The following is a 22,366-nucleotide window of genomic DNA, read 5'->3' as shown; positions in this document are numbered from 1 at the left end:
CTCTCTCCTCACCGTCTCTTGGTCCACAAGTGTGCACACGCCTTTGTCTGAGAGAGCTGCCAAGAATAACATCAAAGTTGGCCAATCCCGGTCGAGAGAGAGAGCCCTCGCAACGCAGGCCTCTCTCGCCCCCACCCTAGAGTTCTGTCTGACTCCACTGTGCTTAATAAGCACCCCAACCACATACAGCACAGTACCAGAGCCGTCTCTCTCTCTCAACCCAAAACACCACTGGAACCACAGGCTCATTTACGTCATCCCTTTGACTTTAGTTAGAGCCTCACCTTATTGCCCATCAAAGTACTGCTCTGCAGTCAGGAGGTCCCTACAGCAGTGTGTGTGTGTGTTGTAATGTGAACTCTTTTCATTTTTATCTAGCTTTATGTGTATTCCTTGATGACATTTTATACTGCAGCAACGAGCTGGACTATGTGTTCCAGGCAGCTGAGGCAATAATTGGCGAGGGAGGGGAGGGCCCTCTATTACTCAGGTACTGAGGGACCTCTGCTCTGCTGAAAGCTGAGACACCCATAGACAAACAGGGCTAGCCATGTCTCACCCTAATGTAATAAAGTCACTGTGCTGTTGACACACACACAGCTCAGGACCAGAGGGGATTTGGTCATGATCATGGATATGAGTAAGCATGATCTCATAGGAAGAGTTGAAATGAAGAATAAGGAAGGTTGAACAGAGACTGAACAGTTTGTGCTTCTTGTTGTTCCTTTCTGTAGCTGTGTGAATATGGAGTGTCATGTTTCATTGGCTGTGGGTGTTAAACAGGCCTGTGTTATCTCTTCTCCAGGTGCGGGAGATCCTGGGCCGCTGCTCCTGCCCCGCCCAGTTCCCAATGACCAAGGTGTCTGAGGGGAAGTACAAAGTGGGAGACTCCAGCGCTCTGATTTTCATACGGGTATGAATTGACCATTAACCTTTACCCCATCTACTTATCCAGACTATAAGAGTCAGCAACCATCCTTAAGTCAAGTGTGTGTGTGTGTGTGTATATATAAATATATATATATATTTGTATTTGAGTTATCCCCATTAGCTGCTGCCAAGGCAAGATTAAGGGAATTACATCACAAAACAATTAAAATAGTGTATTCGGAAAGTATTCAGACCCCTTGAGTTTTTCCACATTTTGTTCCGTTACAGCCTTATTCTAAAATTGATTAAAAATAAATAAATCCTCAATCTACACACAATACCCCAAAATGACAAAGCAAAAACAGGTTTAGAAATGTTTGCAAATGTATAAAAAAAATAAAAAAAAATCACATTTACATAAGTATTCAGACCCTTTACTCAGTACTTTGTTGAAGCCCCTTTTGCAGCGATTACAGCCTTGAGTCTTCTTGGGTATGACGCTACAAGCTTGGCACACCTGTATTTGGGGAGTTTCTCCCATTCTTCTCTGCAGATCCTCTCAAGCTCTGTCAGGTTGGATGGGGAGAGTTGCTGCACAGCTATTTTCAGGTCTCTCCAGAGATGTTCGATGGGGTTCAAGTTCGGGCTCTGGCTGGGCCACTCAAGGACATTCAGAGACTTGTCCCAAAGCCACTCTTGTGGTGTCTTGGCTGTGTGCTTAAGGTCAATGTCCTGTTGGAAGGTGAATCTTCGCCCCAGTCTGAGGTCCTGAGTGCTCTGGAGCAGATTTTCATCAAGGATCTCTCTCTGTACTTTGCTCCTGACTAGTCTCCCTGCCACTGAAAAACATCCCCACAGCATGATGCTGCCACCACCATACTTCATCGTCGGGATGATGCCAGGTTTCCTCCAGGTGTGATGCTTGGCATTCAGGTCATTATACGAGAGAATCTTGTTTCTCATGGTCTGAGAATCCTTTAGGTGCCTTTTAGCAAATTCCAAGTGGGCTGTCATGTGCCTTTTACTGAGGATTGGCTTCCGTCTGGCCACTGTACCATCAAGGCCTGATTGGTGGAGTGCTGCAGAGATGGTTGCCCTTTTGGAAGGTTGTTCCATCTCCACAGAGGAACTCTGTCAGAGTGACCATCGGTTCTTGGTCACTTCCCTGACCAAGGCCCTTCTCCCCGATTGCTCAGTTTGGTTGGGCGGCCAGTTCTAGGAAGAGTCTTTGGTGTTCCAAACTTCTTCCATTTAAGAATGATGGACGCCACTGTGTTCTTGGGGACCTAAAATGCTGCAGAAAGGTGTTGGTACCCTTCCCCAGATCTGTGCCTCGACACAATCCTGTCTCTGAGCTCTACAGACAATTCCTTCGACCTCATTTCTTGGTTTTTGCTCTGACATGCACTGTCAACTGTGGGACCTTATATAGACAGGCGTGTGCATTTCCAAATCATGTCCAATCAATTTAATTTATCACAGGTTGATAGGATATGATAAGATGTTGCCACGACTGCCATGTTGCATTTCCATCCCAAAGCCCTTGCTTGGAAGTGTACTTCGTCAGACTGCCAAGAACCTTGCCCTCATCCAGGCCAAGTTGGCGAGACACGGTAGTAATGACAGGTGAGGTGACCACTCTATCCCAACATACATCATCCAGGAGGATCGTCTTGATGGGGCTGTCCATATCGGCAGACTGTGATATGGCCATTTCTTGGAGAGACTCCTTCCCCTCCAGGAGACTGTCAAACATGACAACACCACCCCAATGGGTGTTGCTGGGCAGCTTCAATGTGGTGCTCTTATTCTTCTCACTTTGCTTGGTGAGGTAGATTGCTGCTATAACTTGATGACCCTTCACATACCTAACCATTTCATTGGCTCTCTTGTAGATGATATCCATTGTTTTCAGTGCCATGATGTCCTTGAGGACCAGATTCAATGCATTAGCAGCACAGCCAATGGGTGTGATGTGAGGGTAGGACTCCTCCACTTTAGACCAAGCAGCCTTCATGTTCACAGCATTGTCTGTCACCAGTGCAAATACTTTATGTGGTCCAAGGTCATTGATGACTGCCTTCAGCTCATCTGCAATGTAGAGACCGGTGTGTCTGTTGTCCCTTGTGTCTGTGCTCTTGCAGAATACTGGTTGAAGGGTGGAAATGTAGTTAGTTATTCCTTGCCCACGAACATTCAACACCCATCAGAGATGATTGCAATACAGTCTCCTTTTTCTATGATTTCCTTGACCTTCACTTGAACTTTGTTGAACTCTGCATCCAGCAAATGAGTAGATAAAGCATGTCTGGTTGGAGGGGTGTATGCTGGGCGAAGAACATTCAGAAATCTCTTCCAATACACATTGCCTGTGAGCACCAAACGTGAACCAGTTGCATACACATCTCGAGCAAGACATTCATCAGCATTTCTTTGACTACGTTCCTCCATTGAGTCAACAAACACTTCTGATTCCAGGAGGACCATGAGCTGTTGCTATCGATAAGGTGTCTGATTCATCATTTTCACCTTGAATAGAAGTAGAGGGACTTTTGTCAGAGGTTGTTTGTTGTGAGCGCTGAGGGAACTTTATGCACTTGGCCAGATGATTCTGCATCAAAGTTGCATTCTTAAAATATGATTTGGCACAGTATTTGCAAATGTACCCAGCATTTCCTTCTACATTAGCTGCAGTGAAATGTCTCCACACATCTTTCCTGTAAAGATTAGAAATAAGTAAAAAAAAATAATAATAATTCCATGTACAGATAAACAGTTAAGCAGTTAGATGAAACAACTCCTTTGTAAGATACATGTTTTAAAATGAAACATGTATGGAAACAGGTGAATTAACACTCCTCAGCAGGCTCAAGCAAGCTAAAACCCACATGGTAGCAAAAACTAACTGGCAGAAATGGTTAACAAGTTAGAAATGATTTAAACACACTTTGCTGTAACAGGCTACTATTTTCTAGTTAACAGAAAATCATGTATGTCATACAAAATAAATTTACCCCACCCAGTACTGAAATCCAAACTTAGTATGTAGTGCTCAGACAGTGTAGTAGTGTGGGCTCAATAGCATCTCATTAGTGTGCAAGATCTTGAGAATCAGCTGTACATGTGATGGAAGAATGCACTGCGCATGCAGAGGGTTGCAATTCCATTGAATTGGGGATAGTTTAACCAACATATGCCAAAAGACCTAGAATTGCCATGTGTATCCCACAAAAAAGGTTCACTGTTATAAGCTAACTTTTTTGATGAATTTAAGCAAAATTCCCCAAATTCCCAGGCATAACTTCCCGGAAAGTTTCTGACCCTTTGCAACCCTAGCCATAACCAAGTGGTCACATATCGTTCTGGGTTCCACTGCGCAAGAGTAGAGGGGGTCCATGGAGTTTTATGAACATCAAGGCAGACACACAGTGAATTTATACTGAACAAAAATATTAACCCAACATGCAACAATTAACAATTTTACTGAGTTACAGTTCATATAAGGAAATCAGTCAATTGAAATACATTCATTAGGCCCTAATCTATGGTTTTGACATGACTTGGGGAGCCAGTTCCACCCACTACAGAGCCAGGCCCAGCCAATCAGAATTTGTTTTTCCCCACAAAAGGGCTTTAATACAGACAGAAACACTCCTCAGTTTCATCAGCTGTCCAGGTGGCTGGTCTCAGATGATCCCGCAGGTGAAGAAGCCGGATGTAGAGGTCCTGGGCTGGTGTTGTTACACGTGGTCTGCGGTTGTGAGGCCGGTTGGGCGTACTGCCAAATTCTCTAAAATGAAGTTGGAGGTGGCTTATGGTAGAGAAATGAACATTAAATTCTCTGGCAACAGCTCTGGTGGACATTCCTGCAGTCAGCACGCCAATTGCACGCTCCTTCAAAACTTGAGATGTCTGTGGCATTGTGTTGTGACAAAACTGAACTTTAGTGGCTTTGTATTGTCCCCAGCACAAGGTGCACCTGTGTAATGATCATGCTGTTTAAAAAGCTTCTTGATATGCCACACCTGTCAGATGGATGGATTATCTTGGCAAAGGAGAAATGCTCACTAACAGGGATATAAACAAATTAGTAAAACATTCAACATAAATAAGCTTTTTGTGCATATGGGACATTTCAGGGATCTTTTATTTCAGCTCCTGAAACATGGTACCAACACTTTACATGTTGCGTTTCATATAGTTTTTCAGTTTTGATATTTTTCTCTCAACATTCTGATATGCCAGAGTGTTCAAGTGTCCGACAAGCCTTTGCAGTGCACACACACACACACACACACACACATAGCCTATAGTTCATCATTCTCGTCACCGCTAAAGAGAAGACAGAAAAGAACCCACCATTTACCTCCCTCTAGGCTGCTGTTGCCTAAATAGTTATTTGGCCTGTCATTCTATTGTTTTTCATGAAATTGTGGTAATTAAATTTATTCAGAATTTAGCAGAATGTATTTTTACCAGCTCCGTGTATTGTCAAATTGAAAAAGGTGAGGGAGCACTGCTCCTCCGGGCTCCGGCATCACTACACCCTTGGTCATGGCTCACATCAACGTCATCATCACAGATACTCTGGACCCACTCAATTTGCATACCATCCCAACAGATCCACCGATGACGCAATCTCTCGTCCACACTGCCCTCTCCCAACTGGACACGAAAATCACCTATGTGAGAATGCTATTCATTGACTATAGCCCAGCGTTCAACACCATAGTGCCCAAAAAGCTCATCACTAAGCTAAGGACCCTGGCACTGAACAGTTCCCTCTGCAACTGAATCCTGGGCTTCCTGACAGGCCACCCCCAGGTGGTGAGGGTAGACAACACAACCGCCACGCTGAACCTCAACACTGGTGCCCCTCAGGGGTGCATGCATCGTCCCCTCCTATGCTCCCTGTTCACCCATGACTGCGTGGCTGTGCACAACTCCATTATCATCATTAAGTTCGCTGACGACACGTCGGTAGTTGGCCTGATCACTGACAATGATGAGACTATGGGAAGGAGGTCAGTGACATGGCAGTGTGGTACCAGGACAAACCTCTCCCTCCATGTCAGCAAGACAAAAGGAGGTGTTCGTAGACTACAGGAAATGGAGTGCCGAGCATGCCCCCATCCACATCAACGGATCTGTAGTTGAGCGTGTTGAGAGCTTCCTCGGTGTCCACGCCACTAAGGAATTATCATGGTCCACACACAACACAATCGTGAAGGCACGACAATGCCTCTTCCCCCTCATGAGGCTGAAAAGTTTTACAGCTGCACATTGAGAGCATCTTGACTGGGTGCATCACCGCTTGGTATGACAACTGCTTTGCATCCGACCACAAGGTGCTACAGCGGGTAGTGCGTACGGCCCAGTACATCACTGGGGCCGAGCCCCCTGCCATCCAGGACCTCTATACCAGGTGGTGCCAGAGGAAGGCCCTATAATTGTCAATGACTCTAGCCATCCAAGTGATAGCAGAGAGAACAGTCTACCACAGCCACAAGAGAATTAGTGAGGTTGGGCACTGATGTTGGGCAATTAGGCCTGGCTCGCAGTCTGCATTCCAATTCATCCCAAAGGTGTTCAATGGGGTTGAGGTCAGGGCTCTGTGCAGGTCAGTCAAGTTATTCCACGCCGATCTTGACAAACCATTTCTGTATGGACCTCGCTTTGTGCACGGGGGCATTGTCATGCTGAAACAGGAAAGGGCCTTCCCCAAACTGTTGCTACCAAGTTGGAAGCACAGAATCATCTACAATGTCATTGTATGCTGTAGTGTTAAGATGTACCTCCTCTGGAACTAAGGGGCCTAGCCCGAACCATGAAAAACAGGCCCAGACAAGTATTCCTCCTCCACCAAACTTTACAGTTGGCACTATGCATTGGAGCAGGTAGGGTTCTCCTGTCATCAGCCAAACCCAGATTCGTCTGTCGGACTGACAAATGGTGAAGCATGATTCATCACTCCAGAGAATTAGTTTCCACTGCTCCAGAATCCAATGGTGGCAAGCTTTACACCACTCCAGCCAACGCTTGGCATTGCGCATGGTGATCCTAGGCTTGTGTGCGGCTGCTCGGCCATGGAAAGTCATTTAATGAAGCTTCCAACAAACTGATGTTGCTTCCAGAGGCAGTTTGGAACTGGGTAGGGAGTTGTTGCCGAGGACTGATAATTTTTATGCGCTACGCACTTCAGCGATCACATTCTGTAAACTTGTGTGACCTACCACTTCGTGCCTGAGACGTTGTTGCTCCTAGACGTTTCCACTTCCCAATAACAGCACTTACAGTTGACCGGGGCTGCTCTAGCAGGGCAGAAATGTGATGAACTGCCTTGGAAGGTGGCATCCTATGATGTGCCACGTTGAAAGTCAGAGCTCTTCAGTCAGGCCATTCTACTGACTGTCTATGGAGATTATGGCAGTGTGCTCGATTTTATGCAACCGTCAGCAACGGGTATGGCTGAAATAGCCGAATCCACTAATTTGAAAGGGGTGTCGACACACACACACACACATATATATATATATACACACACAAAAGTATCTGCATTGACCAATCACATACGCTGCTGCTACTGTTTATTACCTATCCTGTTGCCTAGTCACTTTATCCCTACCTATATGTACTCATCTACCTCGTACCCCTGCACATCGACTCTGTAGTGGTACACCATGCATATAGCCAAATTATCGTTACTCATTGTGTATTTATTCTTCAAGTCATTTGTTCTACTATTTAAATGTTTTATCTGCATTGTTGGGAAGTAAGTAAGTTCGGGCTAGTAAGTAAGCATTTCACTGTTAGTCTACACCTGTTTACGCAGCATGTGACAAATAGCATTGGATTTGATATTGATTTCAACATGTGAATACCTCACAAATACAAGTTGTGATGCAGTCAGTAAATCTCTCTACTTTAAGGTTGGGGGAGATTGACATGCATGTTATTGACGCTAGCTCTGCATGTACATTTAAGGGCCAGCCGTTCTGCGCTCTTCTGGGCCAACTGTCATCTGCCTATGTCCCTCTCTGTGGCGCTTGAACATATGACTGGGCAGTAGTACAGATGCGACAAAACTAGGGCCTGCAGGACTTTTGTTTATAGCAACGTCAAGAAAGCAGAGCAGCACTTTATTACAGACAGACCTCTTCCCATCTAGCTACCGTTTTATCAATATGTTTTGTACCATGAGTTTACAATCTATGGTTAGACCAACCAGTTTATTCTGCTCAATTTGCTAAATTTCCACATTTAATGACAATATTTTACAGTTAGGTGAATGATTTGTCTCAAATGCAATGCTTTTAGTTTTTGAAATATTTAGGATGAGCTTATTACTTGCCACTGATTCTAAAACTGACTGCAGCTCATTGTTAAGTCTTTCAGTGACTTGCTGTGATAGCTGACGTGATTATGTTGAGTCATGTGTAGGCCAGTGACAAAAATCTCAATTTAATCCATTTTAAATTCAGGCTGTAACACAAGTCGAGGGGTATGAATACTTTCTGAAAGCCCTGTGCAAAGACATCAATAGGATATTACTCAGTGCCAGTTAGGCTTGCAAGATTCTAGGAACTTTCAATAAATTCAATGGTTTTCCAGAAATCTGATTCTGGAAACCGCCAACCGGGATTTCGGTAAAACCAGGGAATTCACCACAGCTGCCCTGGGGTATGCCTGACTAGCTGGATTATGTTGGAGAGGCTTCCATTAAAGAACACCATCTGTGATCTGTTAGACAGGTAACTCTTGATCCACGACATAGCAGAGGATATAAAGCCATGACACATGTTTTTATCAGCAGCAAACTATGATCGATAATGTCAAAAGCTGCATGGAAGTCTAACAAAACAGCGCCCACAATCTTAGATTTCTTTCAGCCAATCATCAGTCATTTTTATAAGTACCGTACATGTTGAGTGCCCTTCCCTATAAGTGTGCAGTTGTCAATTTGTTTACTGCTCAAATAGCATTGAATCTGGCCAAACATATTTTTCTCCAAAAGTTTACTAATGGTTGGCACTAGGCTGACTGTTTGAGACAGTAAAGGGTGCTTTGTTATTCTTGAGTTTTGAAATGACTTTTGCTTCCCTACAGGCCTGTGTGTGTGTGTGTGTGGATGTTAATGTGCATGTAGGCATGAGTATGTCTTAAACCTGCACTCTTAGAAAAATGTGTTATTTGTCTGACCCCATAGGAGAACCCTTTTTGGTTCCATGTAGAACCCTCTTTGGAAAGGGTTCTACCTGGAACTCAAAAGGGTTCTCCTATGGGGACAGCCACAGAACCCTTTTGGTTCTAGATCAGTGGCGGTTGGTGGGAGGAGCTATAGGATGACGGGCTCATTGTACTGTCTACAATGGAATAAATGGAACGGTATCAAACATATGGAAACCACGTTTGACTCCTTTCCATAAATGCTTTCCAGCCATTACAATGAGACCATCCTCCTATAGCTCCTCCCACCAGCCTCCACTGCTCTAGATAGCACATTTATCCCCCCTAGGAGTGCATGGATGCATTAGTAAACTATGGATTGAACAGGTCAACCATAGTATTGAAGTTACACCTTTACACAGTCCAAGAGTTCATAGGTTTGGTGTGTTTTTCACAGCTCATGGATATGGGTTTGGATTGCTCTAAAATGATAACTTAGATTGGGTTACAGTTTAAAATGGAACAGTTAATATTTTTGCATAGATGCAAATATTATGCCCTGGAGCAATTTCCTTTTGACTGTCAAATGTTCATATGCTGTTTTCATGGCTGCTTACACTGTATTACAATGGGGGCATGTAGCAAAACATGTTGCTACAAGGAAAAACAAAATGGGGTCAAACAAACAAAACATCCGGTTGATATGATTAAAGTCCCCCAAACTACAGTAATTTAACTCTCCACAGTCCACTCTGCACATTGTTTACAATCTCCACTGATCTGACCTATTCCCAATGGTATGCTCTGCCTCTTAGTACCTCCCTACAGGCTGACCCAGACCTCCCTTCTCCCAAACAAGCTGGTCCAGCAAGACACAAATAAAGCTTTGGGTCATTTCCTGTCCAGGCCCTTATCTGGCCTGCTCGGCTGCTTGTTTCTGCAGGGCTGTGTGCCTCAGTCTGGGGCTTTGGGCCCTGCCTGGTGTCACCACTGCAACTCTCTCGCCCCCTGCCATCAAAAAGGCAGTCTGCCTGATCGATTCAGTTTCACTTACCTCCCATGTACCTCCGCCCAATTAATGGACTCAACGGATGCCATTCCAAATCGTATGCATTTCCAAGATGTCTGCCTTACTGCCTAAGGCTGTCAATATTTTCACTGTTGTATTAGGAAGCTTAGACTTGCTCATAGTTTAAAATTGAGAATCATGTAGGTCCTTTAAAAGCACAGTGTGTATGTTAGGATTTATGGTATGCTGTTATGCTGTTACACCCAATGATGTATATAAACCCTAGATTGCCGATTGCTGTGTTTTGGGCAATGAGAGGCTTTGAAGCCACCGGTCGGCTATATTGGCACTCAGAAAAACAGTCCCCCATGGAAATGAATGGAGTTCTACAGTATTTCATTCAAATGTTTCAAGGACAAAATTACATGTATTTACATTTATTTAAACGTTTTATTTGTATGTTTAGTTCACATAAGAAAATGCAAAAGTATGCATTAAGGTGTCTATAATAGAATAAAACTTGGCAAAAACAAAATGTAGATATTAATAAATGAATTTCTATGGCTTCCAAAATATATTTTTTTAACCTCTCTGGCGCAGGCGTTCCGCTAGCGACCCACCGACAACATCCGGTGAAATTGCAGAGCGCCAAATTCAAAATACAGAAATACTCATAATAAACATTCATAAAAGATACGCGTTATACATCGGTTTAAAGATTAACTTCTTGTTAATCCAGCCGCTGTGTCAGATTTCAAAAAGGCTTTAAGGCAAAAGCATACCATGCGATTATCTGAGGACATGGTATGCCTCTTACAAAAGCATACAAACATTTTCAAGCCAAGTAGAGGAGTCACGAAAGTCAGAAATAACGATAAGATTAATCACTTACCTTTGATGATCTTCATATGGTTGCAGTCACAAGAGTCCCTGTTACACAATAAATGTTTGTTTGATAAAGTACCTCTTTATGTCCCAAAAACTCTATTTTGGTGGCGCGTTTTGTTCAGTAATCCACTGGCTCAATGGCGGTCACAACATGCAGACGAATACATCCTAATAGTACCGGTAAAGTTCGTCAAAACATGTCAAATTATGTTTATAATTAATCCTCAGGTTGTCTATTGTCTAAATAATCGATGATATTTCAACCGGACAATAGCGTATTCAATAGAAAGGAAAAGGAACGAAGGGCGCACAATCGGTCACGCGCACAAACAAGCTCTGCTTCATTCTACAGTCCACTTAGAAAATAGTCTCATTCTTCCTAATTTTTCAGAAAACAAGCCTGAAACAATGTCTAAAGACTGTTGACATCTAGTGGAAGCCATAGGAACTGCAATCTTGGTCCTAACCCAATACATACTGTATAGGCATGCAATTAAAAACTACACACATCAAAAATATCCCACTTCCTGGATGGATTTTCCTCAGGTTTTCACCTGCCATATCAGTTCTGTTATACTCACAGACATTATTTTAACAGTTTTGGAAACTTTAGAGTGTATTCTATCCAAATTATATGCATATCCTAGCTTCTGGGCCTGAGTAACAGGCAGTTTACTTCTGGGCATGCTTCTCATCCAGATGTCAAAATACTGCCCCCAAGCCATAACAAGTTTTAAAGGGTGGGGGAGCAACACGCTCCTCACAGTCATGTCAGAATTAGACATTCATTCTCATACATCAAATTATGAAGTTGTTCCAAACATCAAATTTTCTAAGTGTTTAAGGTTAAATTTAGGCATCATCTCAGAATTGTTAAGGTTAAGTTTGGGCAATATCGCCAAAACCTTAAGGTTAGGAATTGACAACGGTTAAGGTAAAGGATAGGCTTAAAACAAAAATATTTTTTTATTGCCTAATTTGATTATGCAACCTTTGGCACCAGAGGCAGATGCTTACATCCATCCCTGTTGCTCTAGCTAAACCGAAACCTACTTTTTAAAATGTAACCTTTATTTAACTAGGCAAGTCAGTTGAGGACAAATTATTATTTACAATGACAGCCTAGGAACAGTAGGTTAACTGCCTTGAATGTAACAGCGCTTTCTGTTGCCCCTAGATGCCGGTTTACACACCATTTCCACGATGTCCTTAGACATAGATGGACTTTGAATACTGACCTGTATCACAGGTGACGTGGCTGGGGGGAGTGCCAAGATGGTGTGGTGGCTTCAAAACACCACCTGTCAGTCAAAAATAAACACAGCATGTAAAGTGGTCACATGTTTATGAAATAATAATAAAAATGTTCCATATGCACTGTTACGTACACCTCTTGGAGGGAACGCAACACCCTGCTACACTCAACTCCCCGTGGAGTGAAAGAGGTATGTGACTGTAGGTGCGGGTAAGGATGATAGAGGCAGAGAAAATTACCATTCATAGGGAATTTATTCTTCCTTCACACGGTAATTTGGGGAAAAGGGGCTGGACGGAACCAAAGCAAAGGAAGTAAAAGTTAAGAGCCCCCTCTCCTACCCACTACTTACTTATTTTTAATGCCACCTGGCACGCTAACCAAAATACATGGGGTGGTCCACCCAAGTCTTACCTAGTGTGCATAGACAGAGTACATACTATGGGTATATGTATGCCCTCAGGCCGCTTGCCTAAACACTCCCAAGGTGCCTTCCCCTTCCCCCCCTGGGAACAAAAACAGAATAATTACTAACCTAAAGTGAACAATTTTAATAATCAAAAACCACAGTCTTTTTGACATAAACATACCTCTGCAGGACCAGCTACAAAATACTTTACAACAAATTATACAGACATACAAAGAAGCTCTCCCTACCTCAAAGGAACCCTGGCTTTTCAAGCTGCAGAAGGAGTTTGTAATTGCAGACAGCTGTATCCCCTGAAGAGAGGGCGGGGTCAGAGCTCCAATCTGCAATGGGGCCGACCAATCAGCTGCTTTGGATTTCAGGAAGCCATTTCCTGAAATACACACATTCAAACACATACAAACCCAAAACAACACAGAAACTGGGGAATGTAACATGCACAAAAAGCTTATTTCTCTCAAATGTGCGCAAATTTGTTTACATCCCTGTTAGTGAGCATTTCTCCTTTGCCAAAATAATCCATCCACCTGAAAGGTATGGCATACCAAGAAGCTGATTAAACAGCATGATCATTACATGGGTGCATCTTGTGCTGGGTACAATAAAAGGCCACTAAAATGTGCAGTTCTGTCACACAACACAGTAGATGTCTTAAGTTTTGGCATGCTGACTGCAAGAATGTCAACCAGAACTGTTGCCAGATAATTAAATGTTAATTTCTCTACCATAAGCTGCCTCGAACTTAGTTTTTCAGAATTTGGAAGTACATGTAGCCGGCCTCACAACCGCAGACCATGTGTAACCACGCCAGCCCAGGACCTTCACGTCTGGATTCTTCACCTGTGGGATCGCTGAGGAGTATTTCTGTCTATAATAATAAAGCCCTTTTGTGGCGAAAAACTCATTCTGATTGGTTGGGCCTGGCTCCTCAGTGGGTGGGCTGACTGCCAAGTGGGTGGGCCTATGCCCTCCATAGATTAAGGTCTAATGAATTTATTTCAATTGACTGATTTCCTTATATGAACTTTAACTCAGTAAAATCATTGAAATTGTTGCATGTTGCATTTATATTTTTGTTCAGTATATAAATCATTGGTTACACCTCAGTGAGACGTTTCTGTTAAGTTTCTTAAAGCATGTATGACTGACTTTGTTTGGCTTTATGGTATGTAGTGGAGTGTCTGTTTTAGAAATATCTTACTTGTGCAGTATGTTAAACCTAAGTGTAATGGCTGTTTTGGAAGCAGGTAATGTTGAAGTGTTATCTCGAGTGCAGTGGCTGCGTTGGAATCATTAAAGTGTTAAAATTCAAAGTGTAGTGGATTTTAAAGCAGGTAAAGTGTTAAACTCAAGTGTAGTAGTGACAGTGTGTTTGAAGCGCGTTTCTCTGTCAGATTAACCCCCCTCAGCACCGTCTCCTCCCTCTCTTACTGAGGAGGACAGTGATTATGCATATCCCCCAGCAGCCACTAGTTCAGCCTAGCCAACACGCTTCACTATTCATCTGCAGGGAGGAAGCTAGCCTGCTGGCAGCCACCATCAAGCCAACAGGCCCCATTCAGCTGCCAAAGCCTCACAATAAGCTCAGGCTAGAGGAGAGAAGGAGGAAGTGAGGGGAAAAAAGGGGGATAAATAAATGGAGGAGAGCGAATGGGGCGGACCCACCCAGGGAGGTCACCCCTGCACAAGGGAGGGGTGCTTTGAGTTGTGGTACAGCGTCAGACGAGCCATGACAAGCCTGAATTGGGAGGGATTTGTTTTACTCCGCCCCCATTGCAATTACAAGTAATCTCTGTTCCCCATTGCCATAGAAACAGGAGTTGGTTCTCTAGAGTTGTGGCGAGTGGGATATCCCCCCCCATCACTGATGGATTGGTTCAAAGATGGCTGCTGAGGCAGACAACTGGAGTATCACTGGTCCAGGGAATAAACTCATCCTTAGCATGGTCCTCACATTTGGTCTAGGTCAGGAAGTGGACCAGCTATAGACAATAGGCCAGAAGTAGAGAATTAGCTGTTTACCATCACATGGGAACGGCTATGAATAAGACTAACCATCTCAGGACAGACAGTATAGTAAGTAGTAGTAGAGTAGCAGCAGTACCATAGATAGAAAAGAAGAAGTAAGGCAGAGGAGGACAGCTGTTTTGCAGAGAGATATTGTGTTGGCGGTGGTGGGCACGTTGAAGAGCAGCAGAGGACGTGGTGGAGCAGGCGCAGCTGTCCTGTGGGTAGTGTCCTGTCCTGAGTTTGGGAAGCCATGTGTGGCCATGTGATTTGGTGCAGCCTGGCTCACTGCCAGCTCCAGCTCACACACCGATGCACCCTCGTGTCCTGGCCTGGCCGCAGAGACACGGCCACAGCCCCTAAATGAAACATGTGGCTGGCAGCAGTGGTTACACAACCCAGAGAGGAGGCAGGCCGGCGTGGCTGCATCCACGGGACCATCACATCAGGCTAAATATACAGCCTCCCTCTCTGCTGTGAGGAACACGTCTGCCTGCAGGGGAGAGAGAGATAGAGACACTATCTCTTCATACTCTGGGCTTCTGTGCCTCAATGTGCAGAGCTCTCCTCTCTTTTCCTATCCCCAATTATTCTGTCTCTAATAGCTGAAATCGTAGCAGAGAGGAGGGGAAGGATGAGATGTCACCCCCCCCCCCCCCCACTCTGAAAGCATGGGGAAGCCAGCTGACAGGGGAAGAGAGGAGAGAAAAGGAGTGTCTTTCATAGCAGTGTGCCTCTTATTGTTTTCCTCTCTTCTTTTAATTGTGTTGGCATGGCGATGAACAGTGGTCATAATGGCAGCAGCTGGGGGTCATGTGGGAGGGGGCAGGAGGGAGGGGGCATTGGCACTAGCAGGAGTGCATCTGATGGGAGTGTTACCTAACTTTGGGGGCAGGGACTCAGGGCCAAGCGCTCAGCATGCTGCCCCACATGTAGGATTTACATATCTATTGACTTGATCTGCGGTCTGTGTGGTATCGCACCATGTCACTGGGTTTAAACATCACTTCAGTTTTTTAAACAGTGTGTGTGCTTTTGTGTGTATGTGTGTGCCCGAGTGGTTGTGTATGTGCACATGGTTGTGTGTTTGTACGTGTGTGTGCACTAAGCTTCATAGTATCAACTCTCTCTCTCTCTAGTCTTCATTATGAGAGTGCATGTGTGAATGGATGCTATGTTTGTCAGTGTTGTAACCTTGTCTCTCTCTCTCTCCTCAGGTCCTACGTACTCATGTGATGGTGCGTGTGGGCGGGGGATGGGACACGTTAGAACACTATCTGGACAAGCATGACCCCTGCCGCTGTGCCGCCTTCGGTGAGGTCACCTCTTCCCAAACAACCAGCCCTTTACTCTCTATAGTCACTGAGTTGTATTGTATTATATTGTACTCTATTGCATCTCATTCTCAGTCAGTATGGGGCTCACAATTGGTTTACATTGTATCCATTTGAGCAGGTTATGTGATATAACTCAGGTCAGGAGTGGTACACAAGCGTACACTGTAAGGTTTATGCAACCCTGGGATTATGAGATTGGTTCCTTTGACATAACCTCAGTACATTCACACACACAGTCTTCATATTGTTACCATAGTATTATCATAGTGTTATCATATTCCTACTATAGTGCTACCATAGTGCTACTATAGTGTTACCATAGTGCTACTATAGTGTTGCTATAGTGTTACTATAGTGTTACCATAGTGTTACCATAGTGCTACTATAGTGTTGCTATAGTGTTGCTATAGTGTTACCATAGTGTTACCATGGTGCTACTATAGTGTTACCATAGGGCTACTATAGTGTTACCATAGGGCTACTATAGTGTTACCATAGGGCTACTATAGTGTTACCATAGGGCTACTATAGTGTTACCATAGGGCTACTATAGTGTTACCATAGGGCTACTATAGTGTTTCCATAGGGCTACTATAGTGTTACCATAGGGCTACTACAGCGTTACCATGGTGCTACTATAGTGTTACCATAGGGTTACTATAGTGTTACCAAATCAAATCAAATTTTTATCAAATCAAATTTTATTTGTCACATACACATGGTTAGCAGATGTTAATGTGAGTGTAGCGAAATGCTTGTGCTTCTAGTTCCGACAATGCAGTAATAACCAACAAGTAATCTAACCTAACAATTCCACAACTACTACCTTATACACACAAGTGTAAAGGGATAAAGAATATGTACATAAAGATATATGAATGAGTGATGGTACAGAACGGCATAGGCAAGATGCAGTAGATGGTATAGTGTACAGTCTATACATATGAGATGAGTAATGTAGGGTATGTAAACATAAAGTGGCATAGTTTAAAGTGGCTAGTGATACATGTATTACATAAAGATGGCAAGATGCAGTGGATGATATACAGTACAGTATATACATATACATATGAGATGAGTAATGTAGGGTATGTAAACATTATATTAAGTGGCATTGTTTAAAGTGGCTAGTGATACATTTTTACATAATTTCCATCAATTCCCATTATTAAAGTGGCTGGAGTTGAGTCAGTATGTTGGCAGTGGCCACTAAATGTTAGTGGTGGCTGTTTAACAGTCTGATGGCCTTGAGATAGAAGCTGTTTTTCAGTCTCTCGGTCCCTGCTTTGATGCACCTGTACTGACCTCGCCTTCTGGATGATAGCGGGGTGAACAGGCAGTGGCTCGGGTGGTTGTTGTCCTTGATGATCTTTATGGCCTTCCTGTGACATCGGGTGGTGTAGGTGTCCTGGAGGGCAGGTAGTTTGCCCCCGGTGATGCGTTGTGCAGACCTCACTACCCTCTGGAGAGCCTTACGGTTGTGGGCGGAGCAGTTGCCGTACCAGGCGGTGATACAGCCCGACAGGATGCTCTCGATTGTGCATCTGTAGAAGTTTGTGAGTGCTTTTGGTGACAAGCCGAATTTCTTCAGCCTCCTGAGGTTGAAGAGGCGCTGCTGCGCCTTCTTCACAACGCTGTCTGTGTGGGTGGACCAATTCAGTTTGTCCGTGATGTGTACACCGAGGAACTTAAAACTTTCCACCTTCTCCACTACTGTCCCGTCGATGTGGATAGGGGGGTGCTCCCTCTGCTGTTTCCTGAAGTCCACAATCATCTCCTTTGTTTTGTTGACGTTGAGTGTGAGGTTATTTTCCTGACACCCACACTCCGAGGGCCCTCACCTCCTCCCTGTAGGCCATCTCGTCGTTGTTGGTAATCAAGCCTACCACTGTAGTGTCGTCCGCAAACTTGATGATTGAGTTGGAGGCGTGCATGGCCACGCAGTCGTGGGTGAACAGGGAGTACAGGAGAGGGCTCAGAACGCACCCTTGTGGGGCCCCAGTGTTGAGGATCAGCGGGGTGGAGATGTTGTTACCTACCCTCACCACCTGGGGGCGGCCCGTCAGGAAGTCCAGGACCCAGTTGCACAGGGCGGGGTCGAGACCCAGGGTCTCGAGCTTGATGACGAGTTTGGAGGGTACTATGGCTCTGGCACCCCAATGGTGGAACAAACTCCCTCACGACGCCAGGTCAGCGGAGTCAATCACCACCTTCCGGAGACACCTGAAACCCCACCTCTTTAAGGAATACCTAGGATAGGATAAAGTAATCCTTCTAACCCCCCCCCCCCCCCCCCCCCCCCCCCCTTAAAAGAGTTAGATGCACTATTGTAAAGTGGTTGTTCCACTGGATATCATAAGGTGAATGCACCAATTTGTAAGTCGCTCTGGATAAGAGCGTCTGCTAAATGATTTAAATGTAAATGTAAATGTGTTAAATGCTGAGCTGTAGTCGATGAACAGCATTCTCACATAGGTATTCCTCTTGTCCAGATGGGTTAGGGCAGTGTGGTTGCGATTGCGTCGTCTGTGGACCTATTGGGTCGGTAAGCAAATTGGAGTGGGTCTAGGGTGTCAGGTAGGGTGGAGGTGATATGGTCCTTGACTAGTCTCTCAAAGCACTTCATGATGACGGAAGTGAGTGCTACGGGGCGGTAGTCGTTTAGCTCAGTTACCTTAGCTTTCTTGGGAACAGGAACAATGGTGGCCCTCTTGAAGCATGTGGGAACAGCAGACTGGGATAAGGATTGATTGAATATGTCCTTAAACACACCAGCCAGCTGGTCTGCGCATGCTCTGAGGACGCGGCTGGGAATGCCGTCTGGGCCTGCAGCCTTGCGAGGGTTAACACGTTTAAATGTTTTGGAGGAGAGGAGAGCCCGCAGGTTTTGGTAGCGGGCCGTGTCAGTGGCACTGTAATGTCCTCAAAGCGAGCAAAAAAGTTATTTAGTCTGTCTGGGAGCAAGACATCCTGGTCCGCGACGGGGCTGGTTTTCTTTTTGTAATCCGTGATTGACTGTAGACCCTGCCACATACCTCTTGTGTCTGAGCTGTTGAATTGCAACTCTACTTTGTCTCTATACTGGGACTTAGCTTGTTTGATTGCCTTGCGGAGGGAATAGCTACACTGTTTGTATTCGGTCATGTTTCCGGTCACCTTGCTGTCACGAATCCCGTTTCCTGAGTCTGTTTTTGCCTGTGTTCGTTCCTGGAGTGTTGTTTTCGGCGTCCTGGAACGCACCCTGTCTGGTTGCCGGGCAATGTAGCCAGTTGGGATCTCTGAGTACCCGCACCTGTATCCCATCAGCTATCTGCACACCTGGTCCTGATCATCACCTCTTCACTTCATAAGCTCGGACCTGACATCCATTCCCTGCCGGATCGTTAGCCATGACCATCATTTCCCCGGAACCCATCACCCATCCCTGTCTGCTCGTCGCTAGTGTTTTTTTCTATCCTTTGGATCTGCTCATCCACTCCCATCAACCCACCTCCGCTGCCCGCTCCGCCACCCGGAACTATCTACCTCCACGTTCTCATCATTTAAATAAATTCTCACCATCTTCATACTCACCTTGTCCTGGTCTGCTTCTGGGTCCGATTTTTGTAAAGCGTGACAGAACGATCCGGCCAAGTATGGACCCAGCGGACCTGGACTCCGTTCGACATGCCATTACCCATCAGGGGATGATATTGGGTCAACACAGCACAGCGCTACAGGAGATAGCGAGTTCAGTCCAGAACTTCTCTGCCAGCTTGGCGAGAATCCAGGATCAGCTCAGTTTGCCGGCGGATTCTCCACCACCTGTTTCACCCCTCTCACCTGCCGCTTCTGGAGCGGTTTCCTTCCGTGAGCCCAAGGTACCGACGCCGGATAAATATGAAGGGGATTTGGGAGGATGCCGTTCATTTATTATGCAGTGTGGGTTAGTATTTGAGCTGCAGCCCCACTCTTACGCCACAGACAAGGCTAGGATAGCTTTTGTTATTGAACTGTTGCGTGGTAGAGCTTTGGAATGGGCTTCAGCTGTTTGGGAACAACAGGACACCTGCATGGCATCATACCAGGAGTTCACGGCAGAAATGAGAAAGCTTTTTGACCATCCAGTCCGAGGTAAGGACGCAGCTAAGCGGTTGTTTTCTCTTCGCCAAGGAGCTCGTTATGTGGCAGACTTTGTGATTGAGTTCCGAACATTGGCTGTGGAGAGTGGGTGGAATGAGGAGGCACTACAAGCGGCTTTTTACCAGGGGTTGTCGGAGCAACTCAAGGATGAGCTGATTTCCTATCCGGAGCCTTGTGACCTGGACAGTTTGGTCGCATTATCCATTAGGGTGGATAACAGAGTTCGAGAGAGAAGGAGGGAGAAGCAGTGGGTCCGGTCCAATCAATCAGCTACTCGGTTACCATTCGGGTCAGGAGGGGAACCAGAAGGTGTTAATCAGGTTTCCTCACACGGGATTAGTGAAGGAGTCCTGCCGCTCGATCCAGAACCTATGCAAGTGGGTCGGCACGGGTTAACTAAGGACGAGCGCCAACGTAGACGTGAGACCAACAGCTGCCTCTACTGTGGTAGTTCAGGACATTACATCTCCATTTGTCCCCAGCGCCCGTTAAACTGCTCGGCTCGTTAAGTTTGGGAGGTTTGTTAGCGAGCCAGTTTCAACCTCTCAAGAGCCCTGTCAGACCTCGTTTTCCTGCTACCCTCATAAATAAGAATCAGAGTTTAGCGATTAACGCTTTCATCGATTCAGGTGCCGATGACAGCTTCATTGATGCCGACTTGGTGGAACAGCTGGGGCTTTCCAAGGAGCAATTACCGGAAGCCATTGAAGCAACCACTCTGAATGGCAGTAGTCTGGCACGGATCACTATGAGGACTGAACCGGTTAAGATGTTGTTGTCGGGGAATCATTCAGAGGTTATTTCTTTTTTCATTTTGCCTTCCCCCCATGTTCCTCTAGTTCTTGGATACCCCTGGTTAAGAGAACACAATCCCTCGTTCGATTGGGTGACGGGGAAGGTAACTAGTTGGAGCATTGAGTGCCATGCTAACTGCCTCAGGACTGCCTGTTCTCCTGCTGTCCCCAGTCGGGTCAGTGAGTCTGCTCCTCCTGATTTGTCCCTGGTTCCTGAAACATATCACGAGTTGGGTGAGGTGTTCAGTAAGCAGAAGGCTCAGTCACTTCCTCCCCACCGACCTTATGATTGTACGATTAAACTGTTCCCTGGAGCTGCTTTTCCCAAGGGACGGTTATACAGTATCTCTCGACCTGAGCGGGAAGCCCTGGAGACCTACATAAAGGAGTCTCTTGCTGCAGGTCTCATTCGTCCTTCGTCATCACCCCTGGGAGCTGGATTTTTTTTGTGAGTAAGAAGGATGGCTCTCTTCGACCGTGTATTGATTATCGGGGGTTGAATGATATTACGGTCAAGAACAAGTACCCCTTGCCCTTGATGAGCTCCGCTTTCGATTCATTACAGGGTGCTACTGTGTTTACGAAGCTTGATCTACGCAATGCGTATCATCTGGTTCGGATCAAAGAGGGGGACGAGTGGTTGACTGGATTCAATACACCTATGGGACATTTCGAGTACCAGGTGATGCCGTTTGGACTTTCCAACGCTCCAGCAGTGTTCCAAGGTTTGGTGAATGACGTGCTGAGGGATATGATCGGTCTGTTTGTGTTCGTTTACTTGGATGACATCCTGATTTTCTCCAAGGAGCTTTCCAGCCACATCCAGCATGTTAAGCAGGTCCTGCAGCGGTTATTGGAGAACCGTCTGTTTGTGAAGGCAGAGAAGTGTGATTTTCACGCCCACACTACATCCTTCCTCGGGTACATCATCTCCAGGGGTGAGATCAAGATGGACCAAGAGAAGGTTCGGGCGGTTCGGGATTGGGCCCGGCCCGGTACGAGATTGCAGCTCCAGAGATTCCTGGGATTTGCGAACTTCTATCGGAGGTTTATCCGTGATTACAGCCGGGTGGCCGCCCCTTTAACTGCTCTGACGTCTTGCACCAGAATTTTCTGTTGGACTCCTGAGGCAGACCGAGCATTTCTGAACTTGAAGAGCCGATTCACCAACGCCCCGATTCTCTCTCAACCTGACACTTCCCGTCAGTTTGTGGTTGAGGTGGACGCATCTGATGTGGGGGTGGGCGCCATCCTGTCCCAGCGTAGCTCCACTGACGGTAAACTCCATCCCTGCGCCTTCTATTCTTGTCGTCTTTCACCAGCTGAGAGTAACTACGATGTGGGTAACCGGGAGCTTCTCGCTGTGAAGCTTGCCTTGGAGGAGTGGCGTCACTGGTTGGAGGGAGCGGAGCAACCGTTTGTGGTCTGGACTGACCACAAGAATCTGGCTTACGTGCAATCGGCTAAACGTCTCAACTCCCGTCAGGCCAG

The 22,366-nt window shown here is 45.6% G+C and overlaps 1 protein-coding gene across 1 annotated transcript in view; it reads left to right on the top strand.

The window, feature by feature from the left end:
* The window catches only part of LOC120051270 (GAS2-like protein 2A), a 43,348-nt gene that overhangs the window by 9,881 nt on the left and 11,101 nt on the right, over positions 1-22,366 (top strand). Inside the window, exons 2-3 of the mRNA XM_038998044.1 lie at positions 806-913; positions 15,840-15,936. Coding sequence (XP_038853972.1) covers positions 806-913; positions 15,840-15,936 — 205 coding nt within the window. The remainder of the gene's footprint in view (positions 1-805; positions 914-15,839; positions 15,937-22,366) is intronic.

Source organism: Salvelinus namaycush, chromosome 1, assembly GCF_016432855.1.
Source record: "Salvelinus namaycush isolate Seneca chromosome 1, SaNama_1.0, whole genome shotgun sequence".
Classification (NCBI taxonomy): Eukaryota; Metazoa; Chordata; class Actinopteri; order Salmoniformes; family Salmonidae; genus Salvelinus; species Salvelinus namaycush.
This window is presented reverse-complemented; position numbering and strand designations above follow the sequence as displayed.